At 55.8% G+C, this 14947-nt stretch overlaps 2 protein-coding genes across 3 annotated transcripts; one reads left to right on the top strand and one right to left on the bottom strand.

The window, feature by feature from the left end:
- Positions 1 to 1935: 1935 nt before the first annotated feature.
- Positions 1936 to 4920, top strand: C1QL4 (complement C1q like 4; the record flags this gene model as incomplete). The annotated part of the gene is made up of 2 exons (XM_079715496.1): positions 1936 to 2472; positions 4741 to 4920. The coding sequence occupies 2 exons, from the start codon at positions 1936 to 1938 to the stop codon at positions 4918 to 4920; spliced, it is 717 nt and encodes a 238-aa protein (XP_079571622.1).
- Positions 4921 to 6296: 1376 nt separating this feature from the next.
- On the bottom strand, positions 6297 to 12754 carry TROAP (trophinin associated protein; the record flags this gene model as incomplete). 2 transcript variants are annotated; one of them, XM_079715380.1, is made up of 14 exons in its annotated part: positions 6297 to 6407; positions 6556 to 6749; positions 7022 to 7655; positions 7805 to 7939; positions 8204 to 8263; positions 8364 to 8447; positions 8531 to 8647; positions 9813 to 9934; positions 10409 to 10461; positions 11118 to 11200; positions 11392 to 11529; positions 11619 to 11776; positions 12310 to 12496; positions 12600 to 12754. In XM_079715380.1, 14 exons carry the CDS (start codon positions 12741 to 12743, stop codon positions 6360 to 6362), a joined length of 2157 nt encoding a protein of 718 aa, XP_079571506.1. In that variant the 3' UTR covers positions 6297 to 6359. The 2 variants fall into 2 exon arrangements, with proteins under 2 accessions (XP_079571506.1, XP_079571505.1); XM_079715379.1 differs by having other exon boundaries at positions 6329 to 6476; positions 12600 to 12743.
- Positions 12755 to 14947: the final 2193 nt, after the last annotated feature.

Below are 14947 nucleotides of genomic sequence, written 5' to 3'. Positions count from 1 at the left end.
CTGGACAAGGTCTGGGACCAGGGCAGGGGTGGGCCTGGGCTGGGCTGCCAGGGCAAGAGCTGCCTTCTGACTCTTTCTCCCCAGTAAACTCTCTACCCTTCAGTCCTGAGATAAGAAAGATGACATTCATGGGGTTCCACATTTAGGGACTAAGAGGAAGACAAATATAAAACCTCCCTTCAAACAGCCCTCACACATACACACACAAAGGCAACCCACAATCCACAGTCCCACTCACCCAGGGACACACAAGGCCAGGGTCCCATGGACACATCCACACTTGCCAGCACACTGTCACAACGCACAGGCCCAGAGCCTACCACACTGCTCCAAGAAGCGCCCCGCCTCCGCGTCGTCCCCACAGTTGATATGTCACATTGGAGTCCGAACACGGACCTGGGTGTCTCTCTGCAGCGCGCCATTTACATTTCTCTCTCGATCTGTCAACCTGTCTTGGCTCCTGTCTCTCTCTCTCCGTCTCTGTCTCTCCTTCTCCCCCTCTGGGGCTGTCATTTAGTCTCTTTTTCAAGCTTTGTCTCTGCCTCTGCGTCTCTATCTGGCTTTCCATCCCTTTGATTTCTCTGTAGCTCCTCTGCTTTCCTGTCGGTTTCCTGCTCGCTTTCCCAGGCTGGTCTGTTTTCTCACTCTCTCTGTTCCCTCACTCTCTCGATTGCTCTGCGGCCCCCTCCGCCAACACTGGGGGTCGAGGGTAGAGGTGCCTGGAGATTTGCCTTTTCCAGTTCAGGCCAACCCGTACCCGTTGAACCCTTTACCATATGTTATTCGGTCACGGGCACTGAGTGGCGAATTTCTATTTTTTTCTAGTCCTTTTTGTTTGCTCGTGGGCTTTTTCCTTTTTCTTTTTTCTTTTTTTGAGGTGGGGGGAGCCGGGGAGGGCTCTTTTTAGCTCTGGAATCCACTTCTGTCTTCTGTGTGTGTGCATCTCCACCGCTTTTTATCCCATCCCCGTTTCTGGCCTCCTCCGGGCTCTGGGAATACCAAACTCAGGGTAGTGGGTGAAAGTAAGGATAGGGTGAGGGCAGTGAATCCCTGCAGAATTGGTTTAGAGCCGGTCAGGAACCGAGAGGCTGGGGGGACGCGGGTGGGGGCCGTGGCCTGCCCCGCCTCCACGCTTCCCTCTCTGGGCGCCAGGGGTCGCTCCGCCCCCCCCGCCCCCCCCCCGCCGCGGCCTCTTAGAGCGGCTCCCGCCGCGTCGCGGCTCACACCACCCGCACTGCCGCTCCGGGAGGGAGGGGAGGAAGGTTAGGGACGCAGAGAGGGAGAGCGCTAGCTGGAGAGAGACGCGGGGCCAGGGCCTCAGCAGGGGCTGGGGCCGCGGCTAGGGTAGAAAGGTGGGTCAAGGCTCACCAAGAGCCAGAGCGCAAACCTGCGAGGAGGTCGCGTCCGGTGGGCGCCACCCGCAGCGCAGAGCCCCGGACGTCCAGAGCTCGGAGGGTAGTCCCAGCTCCGGCCGGGAGCTATCCGTCTGGGTAGCCGGGGACCTAGGCGCCGCCATCCTCGAGAAAGCAGCTGTCCGGAGGGCAGGCATCCTAGATCTGTAAGAAACCGGCCGTCCGAGAAGCCACCGATTTCAGGCGCCTGGGAACGTTAGACTGAACGAGAGGGTAATAGAGGACCACGGACTCTGAACTGTCGGGAGCTGTCCCTGTTCCAACCAACGGGGGTACCTCCGCCTTGACGGAAGGTTTGGGGAACGGCACCACTGAGGCGGGAGCCCACAGGGGCGGGGGGGCCGGGCGCAGCCGTCGGGGGGATCCCGACCCAGGCCCGAGCCCGGTCACCGCCTCTGGGGCCCGCGGAGAGCCCCGGGCCTCCGCCACCATTGCACCCAAGAGTGAGGAGGATCTGCTGGCCCTGGCCGCGTCGCGGCTGAGCCGCCGCAAGAGGGTGGCGGGCGCGGCCGTCGGGGTGGCCATGGTGCTGCTGCTGCTGGTGGCCATTCCGCTGCTAGTGCACAGCTCCCGCGGGCCGGCGCACTACGAGATGCTGGGTCGCTGCCGCATGGTGTGCGACCCCCACGGGCCGCGAGGCCCAGGACCCGACGGCGCGCCCGCCTCCGTACCCCCCTTCCCTCAGGGCGCCAAGGGAGAGGTGGGCCGGCGCGGGAAGGCAGGCCTGCGAGGGCCCCCGGGACCACCAGGTCCTAGAGGACCTCCAGGAGAGCCGGGCAGGCCAGGTCCCCCGGGCCCTCCAGGCCCAGGCCCCGGCGGGGTGGCGCCCCCTGCCGGCTACGTGCCTCGAATTGCCTTCTATGCCGGCCTGCGGCGGCCACACGAGGGTTACGAAGTGCTGCGCTTCGACGACGTGGTGACCAACGTGGGCAACGCTTACGAGGTGGCCAGTGGCAAGTTCACCTGCCCCATGCCGGGTGTCTACTTCTTCGCTTACCATGTGCTTATGCGCGGCGGTGACGGCACCAGCATGTGGGCGGACTTGATGAAGAATGGACAGGTGAGCTGCCCCTCTCCCACCCAGCCTCAGACAGGGTAGCTTTCTAATTCTCCCTGCATTCATTACGCAACCCGAACCTCTTCCCCAAACACCGTCACTAAATCCAAGAAGGCGGCATTGCCAAGAACTTAGAAATCGCTTCATTTAGTCCAAAAGGAATTGGGGGGCCAGAGAAAGAAAACGACCTACCCAGGGTCTCATGGGACGTTAGGAATGGTGTCAGAATTAAAACTCAGAGCCTCACACTCCAACTATAGGCAACTACACACCAAACCTCTTTGGTATCTCACCCTGCCTCTTAGCCTCTTTTCTCCTGTTTGGGCAGCCCTCCTGGCCTTTGGGTTACCCAGCCACTTGATGGGCAAGTTACCGGAGTCTGGCTCCTTCGATTTAGAATGGAATCCGGGTATCACGCCGTGGGCAGTTGATAGCTGTTCCCGTGTGGGGGTCATTAAGCTTGGATTTTCAAGGATAAGGTAAAAAAAAAGAAAGAAAACACTGTCTCATTTTCCAGGCAACTCTATTACTAGCCCCAGGGCCTGGGGTCAATTCTAGAGTGGGCCTTACCCTCAGCTAATACTGAGTCCATAGGCAGAGGTGGAAAATGAGGCAGCACAGGGGCCAGCCAGGCGGCTTGCAGGAACGACTTTGGGAGAAGGGAAGAGGCAAGAACAGATAAAGCAGAAGCCTTGGACCCCGGCCTGGTCCCTGCTCCTGTGGTCAGAGTCGGAGTCACTGCTGCCTTAGCTTGGAAGAAAAGTCCCAAAGACTCAGCTCAAGGTCCGGGACACGCTTAGGGGGAGCCAGAGGCCACAGAGGTGGGGCTAGGGAAATGTGCCTGGGCCACGCAAGCCGCAGGGTGTAAGGTTAGGGCTGAGCTGTGACCTCCGAATGCCCCGTGCGCGATGGGGTGATTTGACCGTGGCGCATCAGGCCTGCTTATCCCACCTGTCCGAACCCCAGGTCTTGCCACCGCTGAAGTACCCTTCTGCTCCAAGAACCGAAGGCACTACATTGAGGTCTTCTCCCAGCAGGGCCGCCCCAGGAACCCAGGGAAAGGGAGTGAGAGTGTACGTGTGTGAGACTGTAGCGTGTGTGTGCGTGATGCAAGTGTGTCTGTGGGTGCGGGGTGCGAAGGTGTGAGAGTAGAGCGGTATCTGCTTGCCTGTGGCACTGAGTAGGTGTGTGTGGTCTGTGCGGCGTGTCTGTGAGGGGCGGAGGGGGGGAGTGTGTATTTAGAGTGCGTAGGTTCCCGAGGGGGCGGGGGCCGCGCGGCTCCCACTCTGTATTCTGCGGTGCAGGCGCTGCGGCTTTGGGGACTGTAAATAGTGATTAGAATAATGATGAATAATTAATCAGTTAATAACCAGCCCCCGCGTGACAGGAAGAGGGGGACTGGGGAGGGGCTGGCTGCGACGCTGAGGCGTCGGTGAGGCGACCTGCAGCAGCGAGGCCAGAGGGGAAGAGGCACTACCTGTTGGGGCGGAAGGCGACCCCCACGTCGGGGCACCCGCGGGCACTAGGAGGGACAATCGAGGAGGGGCGAGGATACATCATGGCACCTTCCCACGGCCTGCACCCTTGCTTACACACGCACAGACACACCTGTGCCCTATCTCTGGGGGAAGGGAGCACAAGTTTAGAAGGTCCGAGTGGGTTCAGAATCTTAGAAATTATCCTACAGTCTAATTTTATTTTATTATTATTTTTTTTTTCGGTGCGCGGGCCTCTCACTGTTGTGGCCTCTCCCGTTGCGGAGCACAGGCTCCAGACGCGCAGGCTCAGCGGCCATGGCTCACGGGCCCAGCCGCTCCGCGGCATGTGGGATCTTCCCGGACCGAGACACGAACCCGTGTTCCCTGCATCGGCAGGCGGACTCTCAACCACTGCGCCACCAGGGAAGCCCTAATTTTATTTTTTAAATAATAATAATAGCAAAACCTATACAGCGTTTTCTTTGTGCAAAGCACTGTTTTGTAACACACTTCACACGTAGTAACTCATTTAATCCTAACAGCCTGAGGAGGTAGGTTCTATTACTACCTCCTACCTTATAGCTCAAATTAAGGACCAGAGAAGGCGTGAAACTTGCCCGGGTCCCAGCAGCTAGTGAATGCCAGTGCCTGCGAAGCACCTTGTCCTTCCCAAACCCTGCAGCCTGCTACCCTCGCGTCACCTTCACAGGCCCAGCTGCATCTCCTCGGCCGACCCCTCATCACCCCAGCTCCACACAGGGCGTGAGTGGGTTGTTCTGTTCCCCCTCGCTAGGTCCGGGCCAGCGCCATTGCTCAGGACGCGGACCAGAACTATGACTACGCCAGCAACAGCGTTATCCTGCACCTGGATGTGGGAGATGAAGTCTTCATCAAGCTGGACGGCGGGAAGGTGCACGGCGGTAACACCAACAAGTACAGCACCTTCTCTGGCTTCATCATCTACCCGGACTGAGTCGGGCCCCATCCCCCACCCACCCACCTCCGCTCCGCTCCCCTCCTCACCCACCTTCAGCTTGCCCCACCCAAGGCGCCACCCCATCCTTTGAGAGACTGGGGGTGGGACAGACCCTCCCGCTCCCGGAGGTGGCCTTTAATGGGCGGACTCTTGGTGCTCCGGGGTATAACTGAGTGGCTGGGGAGCTGAGGAAACCGGCCGGAGGAGCAGAGCTGCTCGGGAAGGGACCACCAGCATCCGTGCACGTGCCTGTGAAAGCCGGGCCAGGAGGGGGGAGCAGGTCGTGGCCCTCTCTTCTCTCGGGAGCTAGGAAACAGCTTCACTAACTGCAGCACAGAGGCACGGAAAGCGGAAAACAGAAGGGAAGCCCTGGCTTTTGGGGAGGGAGACAACAGAAACAGAAGGAGCCCTTCTAGGCGGGAGGAGAGGAGACATTAGGGCGGGTAGGCGCTGGTCCTCTGTCATGACAACTTCTCTGCCATCCCCTCCTCCCCTCATCTCCATTTTCAGGCTTCAGGCTCTAGCCTTGGCAGCCTCCCTGTGAACTGGAGGAACCAGTGAATTCTTTCCTAGCATTTAAAACTCATCCTGCAGTCCCCATTTCGCCCCCATCGGGGTTAGGCCCTGGGGCTACAGCTGCTGTTGCCTCTTCAATAAAGTGAAGTGGGAGAATGTGTGTGCCTCTTAACTTGGTGCACAGAGTGGGGGAAAGTGGCTGACCCTTTCCTCACTCCTCTCAAGGACCCCTACCCTATCACTCTCTGCCAGAGGCAAAGGTTTTATTACTCCTGGCAAGGCCTGCCTCTAGGGAAGCAGAGGAGGGGAGTAGCCCAGGGTTTCTACTCTGATACGGGGAAGGGTATCAGCTTCAGGAGAGCTTTGAGGGCTTACACTGTAGGGAGACACCAACCAGAGTGACACTAGCAAGGGAGGATACCAGAGGTATGGGTCTGGTGCTTCTGCTTTCTGCTGATGCAGGGGGAGAGTTCTAGGGAACTCTAGGCGATGCAGGAATGCAGGAGTTGCTGACGGCTCCTGGGAGTGGCCAAGATCTCTGGGAGCAAGGAGAAAAGCAGCTCCCCAAAGGCCCACATTCGCGCCCCCCCCCCAAAAAAAAACACTCACTCATAGTGCTTGCTGGGAGGGTGGGGTGAGCAGGAGTAGGATGACTTGGACAGCTTCTAGGCGAGGGAGCCTGGGGAAGCCTGAGAACCCAGGGCTGGCCTCTAAGCTGGAGGACACTGCCACCATGTGGACAATTGAGGAGCAACAGCAGTAGCTGGCCTGGATAGGACCAGAGGAAAACTGACATTTGGACATTTTAGAAACTTTATTGAAGGACAAAAGGGTGTCAGCTCCCAGTACATGGTGTGGAAAATAAATAAGGGTTAAAAGGAAGCTGCAAGGCAGGACAGGAGTGGGTGGAGGCGTATGCCTCATGACGGAGAGTCCTGTGGGGCAGCAGAACCGACTGGAATAAAACACTGGGGAGAGAGAAGACCTCGTCACAGCCCAGCTGTCCTTGAACTGTAACCAGCTCTTCCCCCTGACCTCTGTAAAGGAGCCGAGGATGGCCCCCTGCCCCACTTCCTACTTCCCACAGGCATAGCTGGCTGTGGACCGGAGGCTCACCAGGGAATCCTGCCATTCGAGCAATGTGGCCACAGGGTTGGTGCAGACCCGGGTGAGGGCTGAGGGAGGGGCTCGGCTAGTGTAGAAGGCACACTCGTCGTCCAGGCGGGCCTCGTGGAAGCGGTGGATGGCGGTCAGACATGCTTTGAGGCGCTGCCTCAGGGCCAGGGTTCGAGGGGCCAGATTGCTGCGGCCTGAGGGCCAAAGGCCACAGAGAGATCAGGGCAGACTCTGGAGTCCTAGACTCCCACCATATACTGCCCTTTCCCACTCCCCGACCAAGGGCCAAGCCAATTAGGAGCACAGGGCTGAAGGTGCATCCCCCACTTCTTCCTGCGGGAGAGCCAGACTGGGGCAAGGTAGGTAGGGGAAAGAAAGCGTAGGATCACCTGGTGCAGGCAGGCCCTGCTCCCAGCGGGAGACGAGGACCTCCTTTGTTCACAACCCCTTCCAACCAACTCCTTACCTGCCTTGCCTGTTGGGGGCTTCAGAGACTGGAGTGAGTGGATAGGGGGGCTGGCACAAAGTGGGCGTTGGGAGGAGAAGGTCAGGCTGGTGGTCGCTGGAGCCCACTGACTGCAGCAGGGCCATGGGCTGGACTCTGGACTTCTGGGTTCCAGGGAGCAGGCCTCTGATACCCCAGGCTCTACCCTAGGGGAGGGCTCTGGGAGTCCTGTCTGTCCCTGGGGGCAGGCCTGAAGGGGTCCAGCCTCTCCCAGAGGGCAGGGCTCTGATGCCTCAGGCTGTTCCTGGGTGGAGGGCTCTGATATCTCAGGCCCCCTCCTATGGTGGGACTCTGGGGGCCCTGGTTCTGCTGGAGGGCAGGGCAGGGCTACCTCGGGCTCTGCTCCAGGGCAGGGCTCTGGTTCCCCACACCCCTCTGGAAGGTAGGGTTTGGGCAGCCCAGAGTGCTGTAACATTCCAGGAAGATGAAAAGCCCCAGATTTATTCTCTGGGGCATTCAGAGTTCTAGAAACCTCAGCCAGCAGGGGCTGAAGTTCAACCATATCCAGAGAGGAGCCTCCATTATGGGGGGCACACTTGCCCTCCACCAGCCCCTCTACCTCCTGTCGCAAAAGCTGTTGCAGGATACTGATGCGCTGTGGGTGGGACAGAGTGTGATGTCAAGAAGTGGGTGCAAGTCTTGTACCCACACTGTCCTATTTCCATGCCCCCCCCACCCATTTCTCGCTTTCCCAGCCCTGTCACTGCCCATCAGGCATCAAAGCTGTTGCCCACACCAGCCCACCTGCATCTTCAGCTCCTGGAGATTGGGGGTTCTACTGGGATGGGGTCCATAAGGAGTTGACACGGGTGGCTTCCCAGGACGCTCCTGCAACCTCATACCACTCTCCTGGTCAAATAACCGGACTGCAATCTGCTCCTGCCACGTGGGAGGAGAGGGGCCACATGAGGAAGCCAGGCTGGAGTAGGAAGAAGACTAGTTTGAGTCTTCAAACTAGTGAGGAAGGGATCAGGTCCTTAATTGAGTGGCCCTAGACTTGGATTAGGAGGCGCAGCAGAGAAGCAGGGAGAGTTGGAGAGTTAGGCAGCTTTTCCAGAGAGCCCACTTGCTTCACAACTGCTGGGCCTCAGGCCAACGGGACAGAGCGAGGAGTCTCAGCATGGGAAGGTTTCAGATACTTACCCAGGGCAGGGCAGGCTCTTCAGGGCAAGGCTGAGGGGAGAGGCCACTCAACCACTGGGCCTGGGACAGAAGTGAGATGCCATGACTTTCCCTGTACCCATCCATCCCCTTCCTCCCCCAGCCCTGGCCTAAGCCAGCTACCTCCCCTGCCCTCTCTCACCTGCTGAGCTCTGGGGGCCGATGGGAGGGGTGTGAACTGGGTTTTGGGGCGGTTGGCGAGACGCCGCAACACTGAATATGAGGTCTGGGGAGAGATGGGGGTGGTTGGACGGGGACAAAACCGAGACCTCGCAGTGATCCCAGCCCCCAGGAGTTGTGGATACAAACTGGAGCTGAGGGGCCAGGGGAAGGCACACGTTGAGCCCGTCCAAAGGGTGATGGCCGGGTGATGGCAGGTGGTATCACTTGGCCAGGGGAGGGCATCAGGCAGGAGTCACGGCCGTCCTGTGGAGAACAAGGTGGAAGAGTGATCCCTCCCGCTTGGCATTGCTTTCTTGTCCTCACTTCAGCAGCCAGTGTGATTCTTTTAAGATCTAATCAAGTCATGTCCCTCCCTTGTTCATCCCCCCTCCCCATGGCTTTGCACTCATTCCAAGTAATAGCCAAAATCTTACACTGTTTTATAAATCCTTACCCAAACTGATTCTGTCATTGCTCTAACCTCTCACTTCCTTTCCTTCTTACTCTGCTTCAGGCTCGCTTTTTTGCTGATCCTTAAACACACCAGGTACATGCCATCTTTGCATCTGCAGTTCTTGTGGCCTGGAACGTTCTTCCCCCAGATTATCTACATGGCTCACTCCCTCAACTCTTTCTGCTCTTCACTTAGCCGCACCTCAGTGAGATTCCTCTGACCGACCTACCTGAAACTACAATACCCATCACCTCCTTCCACTTCTCCTTCCCTTTCAGTGCCTTACTTTCTTTTTCTTTTTCTTTTTTTTTTTTTTTGCGGTACGTGGGCCTCTCACTGTTGTGGCCTCTCCCACTGCAGAGCACAGGCTTCGGACGCGCAAGCTCCGCTCACGGGCCCAGCCGCTGTGGTGGCATATGGGATCCTCCCGAACCGGGGGCACGAACCCATGTCCCCTGCATCGGCAGGCGGACTCCCAACCACTGCGCCACCAGGGAAGCCCTACTTTCTTTTTTTTAAACAGATAACTTATCACCATCTGACCTACTATATATTTTACGCGTGTGTTTATTTTTTGTCTCCCCCTTCTAGAATGTGAACTTATTTCCTACTGTATATCCAGAACCTAGAACATTGCTTGGCACACAGTAGCTGGTCAATAAACCCTTGTGGAGTGAATGAATGAACTCTCAGATCTGTCTTACTCTCAGCACTGATCTGATGGTGATACAAACGTATACCAGACTGTGACCTCTCACTCGCAGGCCCCGGACACCTGGTAAACAGAGGCCAGTACCACTCTGGAGAGGGCTTGGGTCCATCTGGGGCAAACCAGGACCCAGTTAACATGCTGAGATCCAGGCTGGGACTGCCTGGCTCTACCCACAATCCTCAGTGCCGCTGCTGCTGGGGAATCTCCCCATGTATCTCCTCTGTGCCCTTCCCCCAGCACAGAGGAGGAAGGTCCCAGCTCACCTTGGTGTGTGTCATCTCTCGGGTTTCTTTTAATGGTACTCGCTGAGCCAGACCGAGGGGGCCCCCTCCTCTTTCATCTGAGTGAGTGACAACTTCATATTCTCCTTCAGGGAGAGAGGAAGCTAGGAGGAGACAGGAAATTTGCTGCAGTGTCTGGAACACCCATCAAAGTCTGGCACAGGGTTCTGCAACCCTAGTCGGAGGTTGCAACCTCCGAATAGGGTATGCCAGTTTGACAGCCCCCACTGCACCATCAGGGGTGGGGACCCATCCAGCATCCCTTTGAAGCCCAGCACTGTTTCAATAGTAAATCATTAATCTGAATACCCTGAGTGGGCTAGGGGTGTGGCGATGGCTCTTAGGGGCTGAGGACAGAACAGTGAGTGGAAGGTAAATCCTACAGGAAGTGGCAGAGAAAGGGTAGAAATGGGGACCACGTGCAACTGGGCCAACCTCTGGCCTATCAAGAAGATCTCTTCCTCTCTGTCTCCTTCTGATATGGCCTTCCCGCCCCAGCCTGCTGAGCTTTCTCTTGTTTTGCTCCCTACAAGCAGCTTCCCTGCCCCTGTTGTCTCCCCATGGCCAGACACACTCACCAGGCTTGACAAGGGTCTCCAGAAGCAATCCTGAGGCCTGGCTCACTGAAGTCCTGATGACAGTAAGGACAGCAGGTAGCAGTCACTGAGTACCAAGTATGAGCTGGGCACTGTGCTAAGTGCTTTACAAACATCATCTCATTTAATTCTCACGATAACCTCAAATGATAATACAAACATTATCCTCATTTGACAGATTAAAGAAACTGAAGTGGGAATTCCCTGGCGGTCCAGTGGTTAGGACTCTGTGCTTTCACTGCCGAGGGCCCGGGTTCAATCCCTGGTTGGGGAACTAAGATCCCACAATCCACACAGTGGCGCAGCCAAAAAAAAAAAAAAAAAAAAGAAAAAAAAAGAAACTGGAGCTCGGAGAGTAAGGCAATCTTGCACAAATCATAAGTACTAAGGGTCAGGAATCAACCCCAAATCCCATTTACTGCCACGGTCTATGCTCCGGACACTAAACAAAAGAGATGGCACCTCTCAGTTCTGTCCCCTTCTTCTCCCACAACCTGAAGAAACTGATGTCATATTGAGGCCTGGCTATGAAGGCCTGACCCCTATTGCAAGGGCTCACCCTGAGAAATCACAGATTTCCCCCTTCTGCCCTGGGTTGCTGGGAAGTCCTAAAGCTACTGGAAGGCCCCAGCTCTGAGGGACCCCTGTATCAGACATTGAATCATTCTTTTCCAAATGACCCTCTCCTCACTTGCTCTTGCCACCTGTCTCTCTTCTTAGCTCCTGGAAACCGGGAGGAGCGGAGGGGTGAGAGGAAGGTCCTGAAGGTGGAATCTGAGCCATAGGAGCAAGAGAAAAAACAGAGTCAGAGGTAGGCCTCAAACCTTCAGTCTTCACCAACAGCCCCATCGGCCTCCATACCAACCCTCTGGCTCATCATGAGGTACCTTCCCTCCTAAGGCCCAGCTCTGTCCTTGGAAGGAGTTCCCAGAAGCACTGAGTATCAGCCTCTCAAGGGCACTCACCAGAGCCTTTAGCCTCTGGGGACACAAGGTCCGGCCTCGAGGTCCTGGTCCCTCCAGCCTGGAGAAGCAGGAAGCCCTGGCAGGGTCCAGTCGGTGGGTGGGGGTTCTGGGAGCCAAGTATGCAGAGGCCCGGGCATCCTAGGACCCCAAGAGAGGCTATCAGTATAGGCTCAGGATTCCCTCCTCAGCCTACTCCAGCCTGATCTCCTCCTATCCTGCCTCATTACCTGGCCCCTCCGGATGGTGCCTCCCTGGTTCCCTCGAACCAGTACTCTCTGAGCCAGACTGGGCTGGCGCCCCAGGCGACAGCTCTTCACCCCCTCACCTGACAGGATGGTGGCCAGGGCTGCAGGGTCAGCCACAAACTCTATGGTCCCTGGAGCCTCTGCAAGGGAAGAGGAGAAGGAAAGGTGAGAAGGAACAGGAAGCGGGGAGGCTGAGGGGGTCAGGGAGCCTAGCAGAGTTACCTTGAGGTGCAAGAGTGAGCCGAAGAGACTCATATAACTGAACTCAGCTCACCAAACATTCATGGGACTTTACTCTGTGTAAGACACTATTCTAGGCACTGACACCCTGAGATAAATAAGACAAAGCCCCCCTACTCAGGAAAGCTATCATCAAACTACAGAGAGGTAACAGACTCAAGTCAAAGTATGGACATGTTATAAAAGAAGTACAGCAAAGCATTCGAACACAGAGCAATTGACTGTGACTGGGAGAGGCGGAAAAGGCTTTAGAAGAGATGACACTTTGCTGAAGAAAGCAAAGGGCTTCTAAGAGCAAAGAGCTTTCCAGGAGCAGGGACTAGGAATTATAGTAAGCAGGAGACCCAGGGACTGCAAAGCCCCCAAACCCCACTGCCACCAACCAATTCTCCTACCCAGCCAAAGAAACTGTTTTCAAGCCTCCAACAGGTACCTGTCTGGGGAGGGGGCCTAGGTCCCACATTTTGTCTCCCAGGGCTAGGCGTGAGCTCCTCCAAGGGGTTCCGAAGCTGAGTACACCCCACCAATCTCTCCGATTGCTCTGTTTGATGTGTGGCTTTCGGCCTGGGGCCTGCTGAGTCAACGAGCGGGTGTTGACTACTGAGCTTCTGCACCAATCTCTGGGGGAAGGGAGAACAAAAAGCTGGGGCTCAGCGTTGGGGTGCATTGCTAGTGTGTGCTGCATCCTTGTAGCTACTGTCTTCACCCCCACTCCCCTCTTACCCGTGGATCTTGGTTCTCCTGGTCCAGGGCGCTGGGTTTGACTGTGGGGAGAGGCGGGCGTCTCTGAGAGCGAACGGGAATCTTGCTGGGGGTAGGAGATACACCCCGGAGGAGAGGATCCTTCGTGGCTTGGAGGGTAGTCATGACGACTACAACTGAGACGGAGAAGAAGGCAGGATCAGGGATCAAAGGTCAGCCGGTTCGGGGCTTCGGTTCTGACATCACTGATGCTCCCACCTCCACCCAAATCCATGCGCCCAGAGGACCCCGCGCCTGCAAGGCCTCTTTTCTGGGTGTCTCCTCCTAACACTCTGAGCCTATTCTTTAGCCCCAGGACCCCGAACTGCTTCTCCTCCCTACGAGCCCCCGCAGCCCTCATTCCCTCCAAGATCCCGGTGCCGCACCTCCCCCGGAACCCCTCAGCGTCGCCCCCACTTTCTTCGCTTTTTCCCCGGACTCTCTCGGCTTCTGCTGCAGATACTTCCCCAGTTTGTAAAATACGCCAAGCTCCTGATTGGCTTGTCTGCGCTCCTGCGGAGGAGTATGTCACAGGATTCAGCTGTCCAATCCGCAGGCTCCGGAGGCGGGGCCAAAAGAAGGACTAGTTGTCGAGCCGCTTTCTGGCCAGGAAAAAAACTGACCCGACTCAACCAGCCAATCCGAGAGCGGAGCGCGGGGTGGAGGAAGAAGGAGGAAACCTTTCTGAGGCCGGCGAAGGCGTGGGCTCGGAGTCTGGGAGACAACGGGCGCCGGGTACTCTCGCGAGGTCTCGGGACTGGTGCGGGAAGGACCAGTCTCGCGGCATTGTGGGAAGAGCTGGCGTTCTGAATGAGGCTAACTGACGGTGTTGGAGTCTGTCTCGAGCCACTCAGCCGACTCTGATCAGAGTTCGGCGTCAAGCTGTGTAGGAAACGTCTGTACGTTGTGCCTAGGCCGAGGAACTGCCTCCAAACGGGCGGAGAGGGCTGGAAAAAATTGAACTGAGGCTAACAATAACAAAAATAAAAAGAAACAATCGTTTTTTCTCTCCACCTTTACGAATGGTGAGGTGTGGTCTCCATTTCACAGATAAGAAAACAAGGCTCAAAACAGTGTCATTGGAACTCAACACAACAGGCCTGGAGGACTGGGGAGAGGTGTGGCCTGTTGTTGGCAGGCAGGGGTGTGAAAATGAGGGAACCTAGAACACTCTGGTTAGAATGGAAGGGGTTAACCTCTAATGGGAAATGGGCGATGGTTTCAAGTGTACAGGACTCTGGTAGATTCTCTCCCTGACTCGTGCTTGCTATTATACAAGCGCTCCCCTTCCAATTTCTCCTTCACACCTTTTCATTACCTTTAGATTTCATTTACCTTCTTCCTCTTCATTATCTCCACCCTAATCTCACCTAGAGGATGGCAAAAGCCTCCCACCCTCCATTCTCTCTTGCTCTCCACAATCATCCATTCACCATATAGCAGCTAGAGTAATCTTTCCAAAATGCAAATCTGGTCATGTTACCACTGTGCCTTGACCTCTCCCCACTCATACTCCCCATCTTGTACCACTTTCCCCCTTGTGCTCTGCTTTCCAACTCCATTGCCATTTCCAATCCCTGAAATTTGTCATGTTCCTTCTAGTCTCTCTGTCTGGAATACCTTCCACTTTGCCTATTCATGCCTCCAAATGGATGTTCGCTGTTACTTTCTTGTAGAGGCCTTCCTTGAACCCCTCTACTCACAACCCACCCTAATCTAAAAAAGTTTCCTTAGTTGTGTGCTCTCAAAGAACAGTGTTTCCTCAGAGCATGTATCTCAGTTGGTAATTGTATATTCACCAATGTGAACCTAATATATCATGTTTATTAAACCTGATCTCTCCTGCTAGACCTCCATGAAGGTGGTGACCTTTTATTTTTGCCTTACATTATATTTTCAATGCCTTGCATTGTGCCTCCCTGTAAGGGTGTTCACTATTTGTTGAATGAGTCAATGGATGAATGAATAGTTGATCAAATGAATACCTGGAGAGATAGGGAAGACCTCCAAAAAGAAGTAATATTTGAACTTCCTGTTTAAAAGAGAGAAGGCTCTTCTAGTCACTCGGAACAGCACTTGCAAAGGCAAGGAAACTTGGAGTGTTCAGAGAAGGGTAAGTCCTTAGGGATAGATGGAACGTAGGATAGTAGGAAATAAAACTAGAAAGATGGTCTGACTGGAAGGAAGGGGACAGTCCCCTCATTCCACTAACAGGTACTGTGAATGTGCTAGATCCTGACTACTAGATTAGCAGGGATGGCTACTGACAGATATTGTGCACCTACTGTGTGTAAGGCCCTTTATCACACATTTGGGATACATGGAGGAAT

This window comes from Hyperoodon ampullatus (genome assembly GCF_949752795.1).
Source record: "Hyperoodon ampullatus genome assembly, chromosome: 11".
Classification (NCBI taxonomy): Eukaryota; Metazoa; Chordata; class Mammalia; order Artiodactyla; family Ziphiidae; genus Hyperoodon; species Hyperoodon ampullatus.
This window is presented reverse-complemented; position numbering and strand designations above follow the sequence as displayed.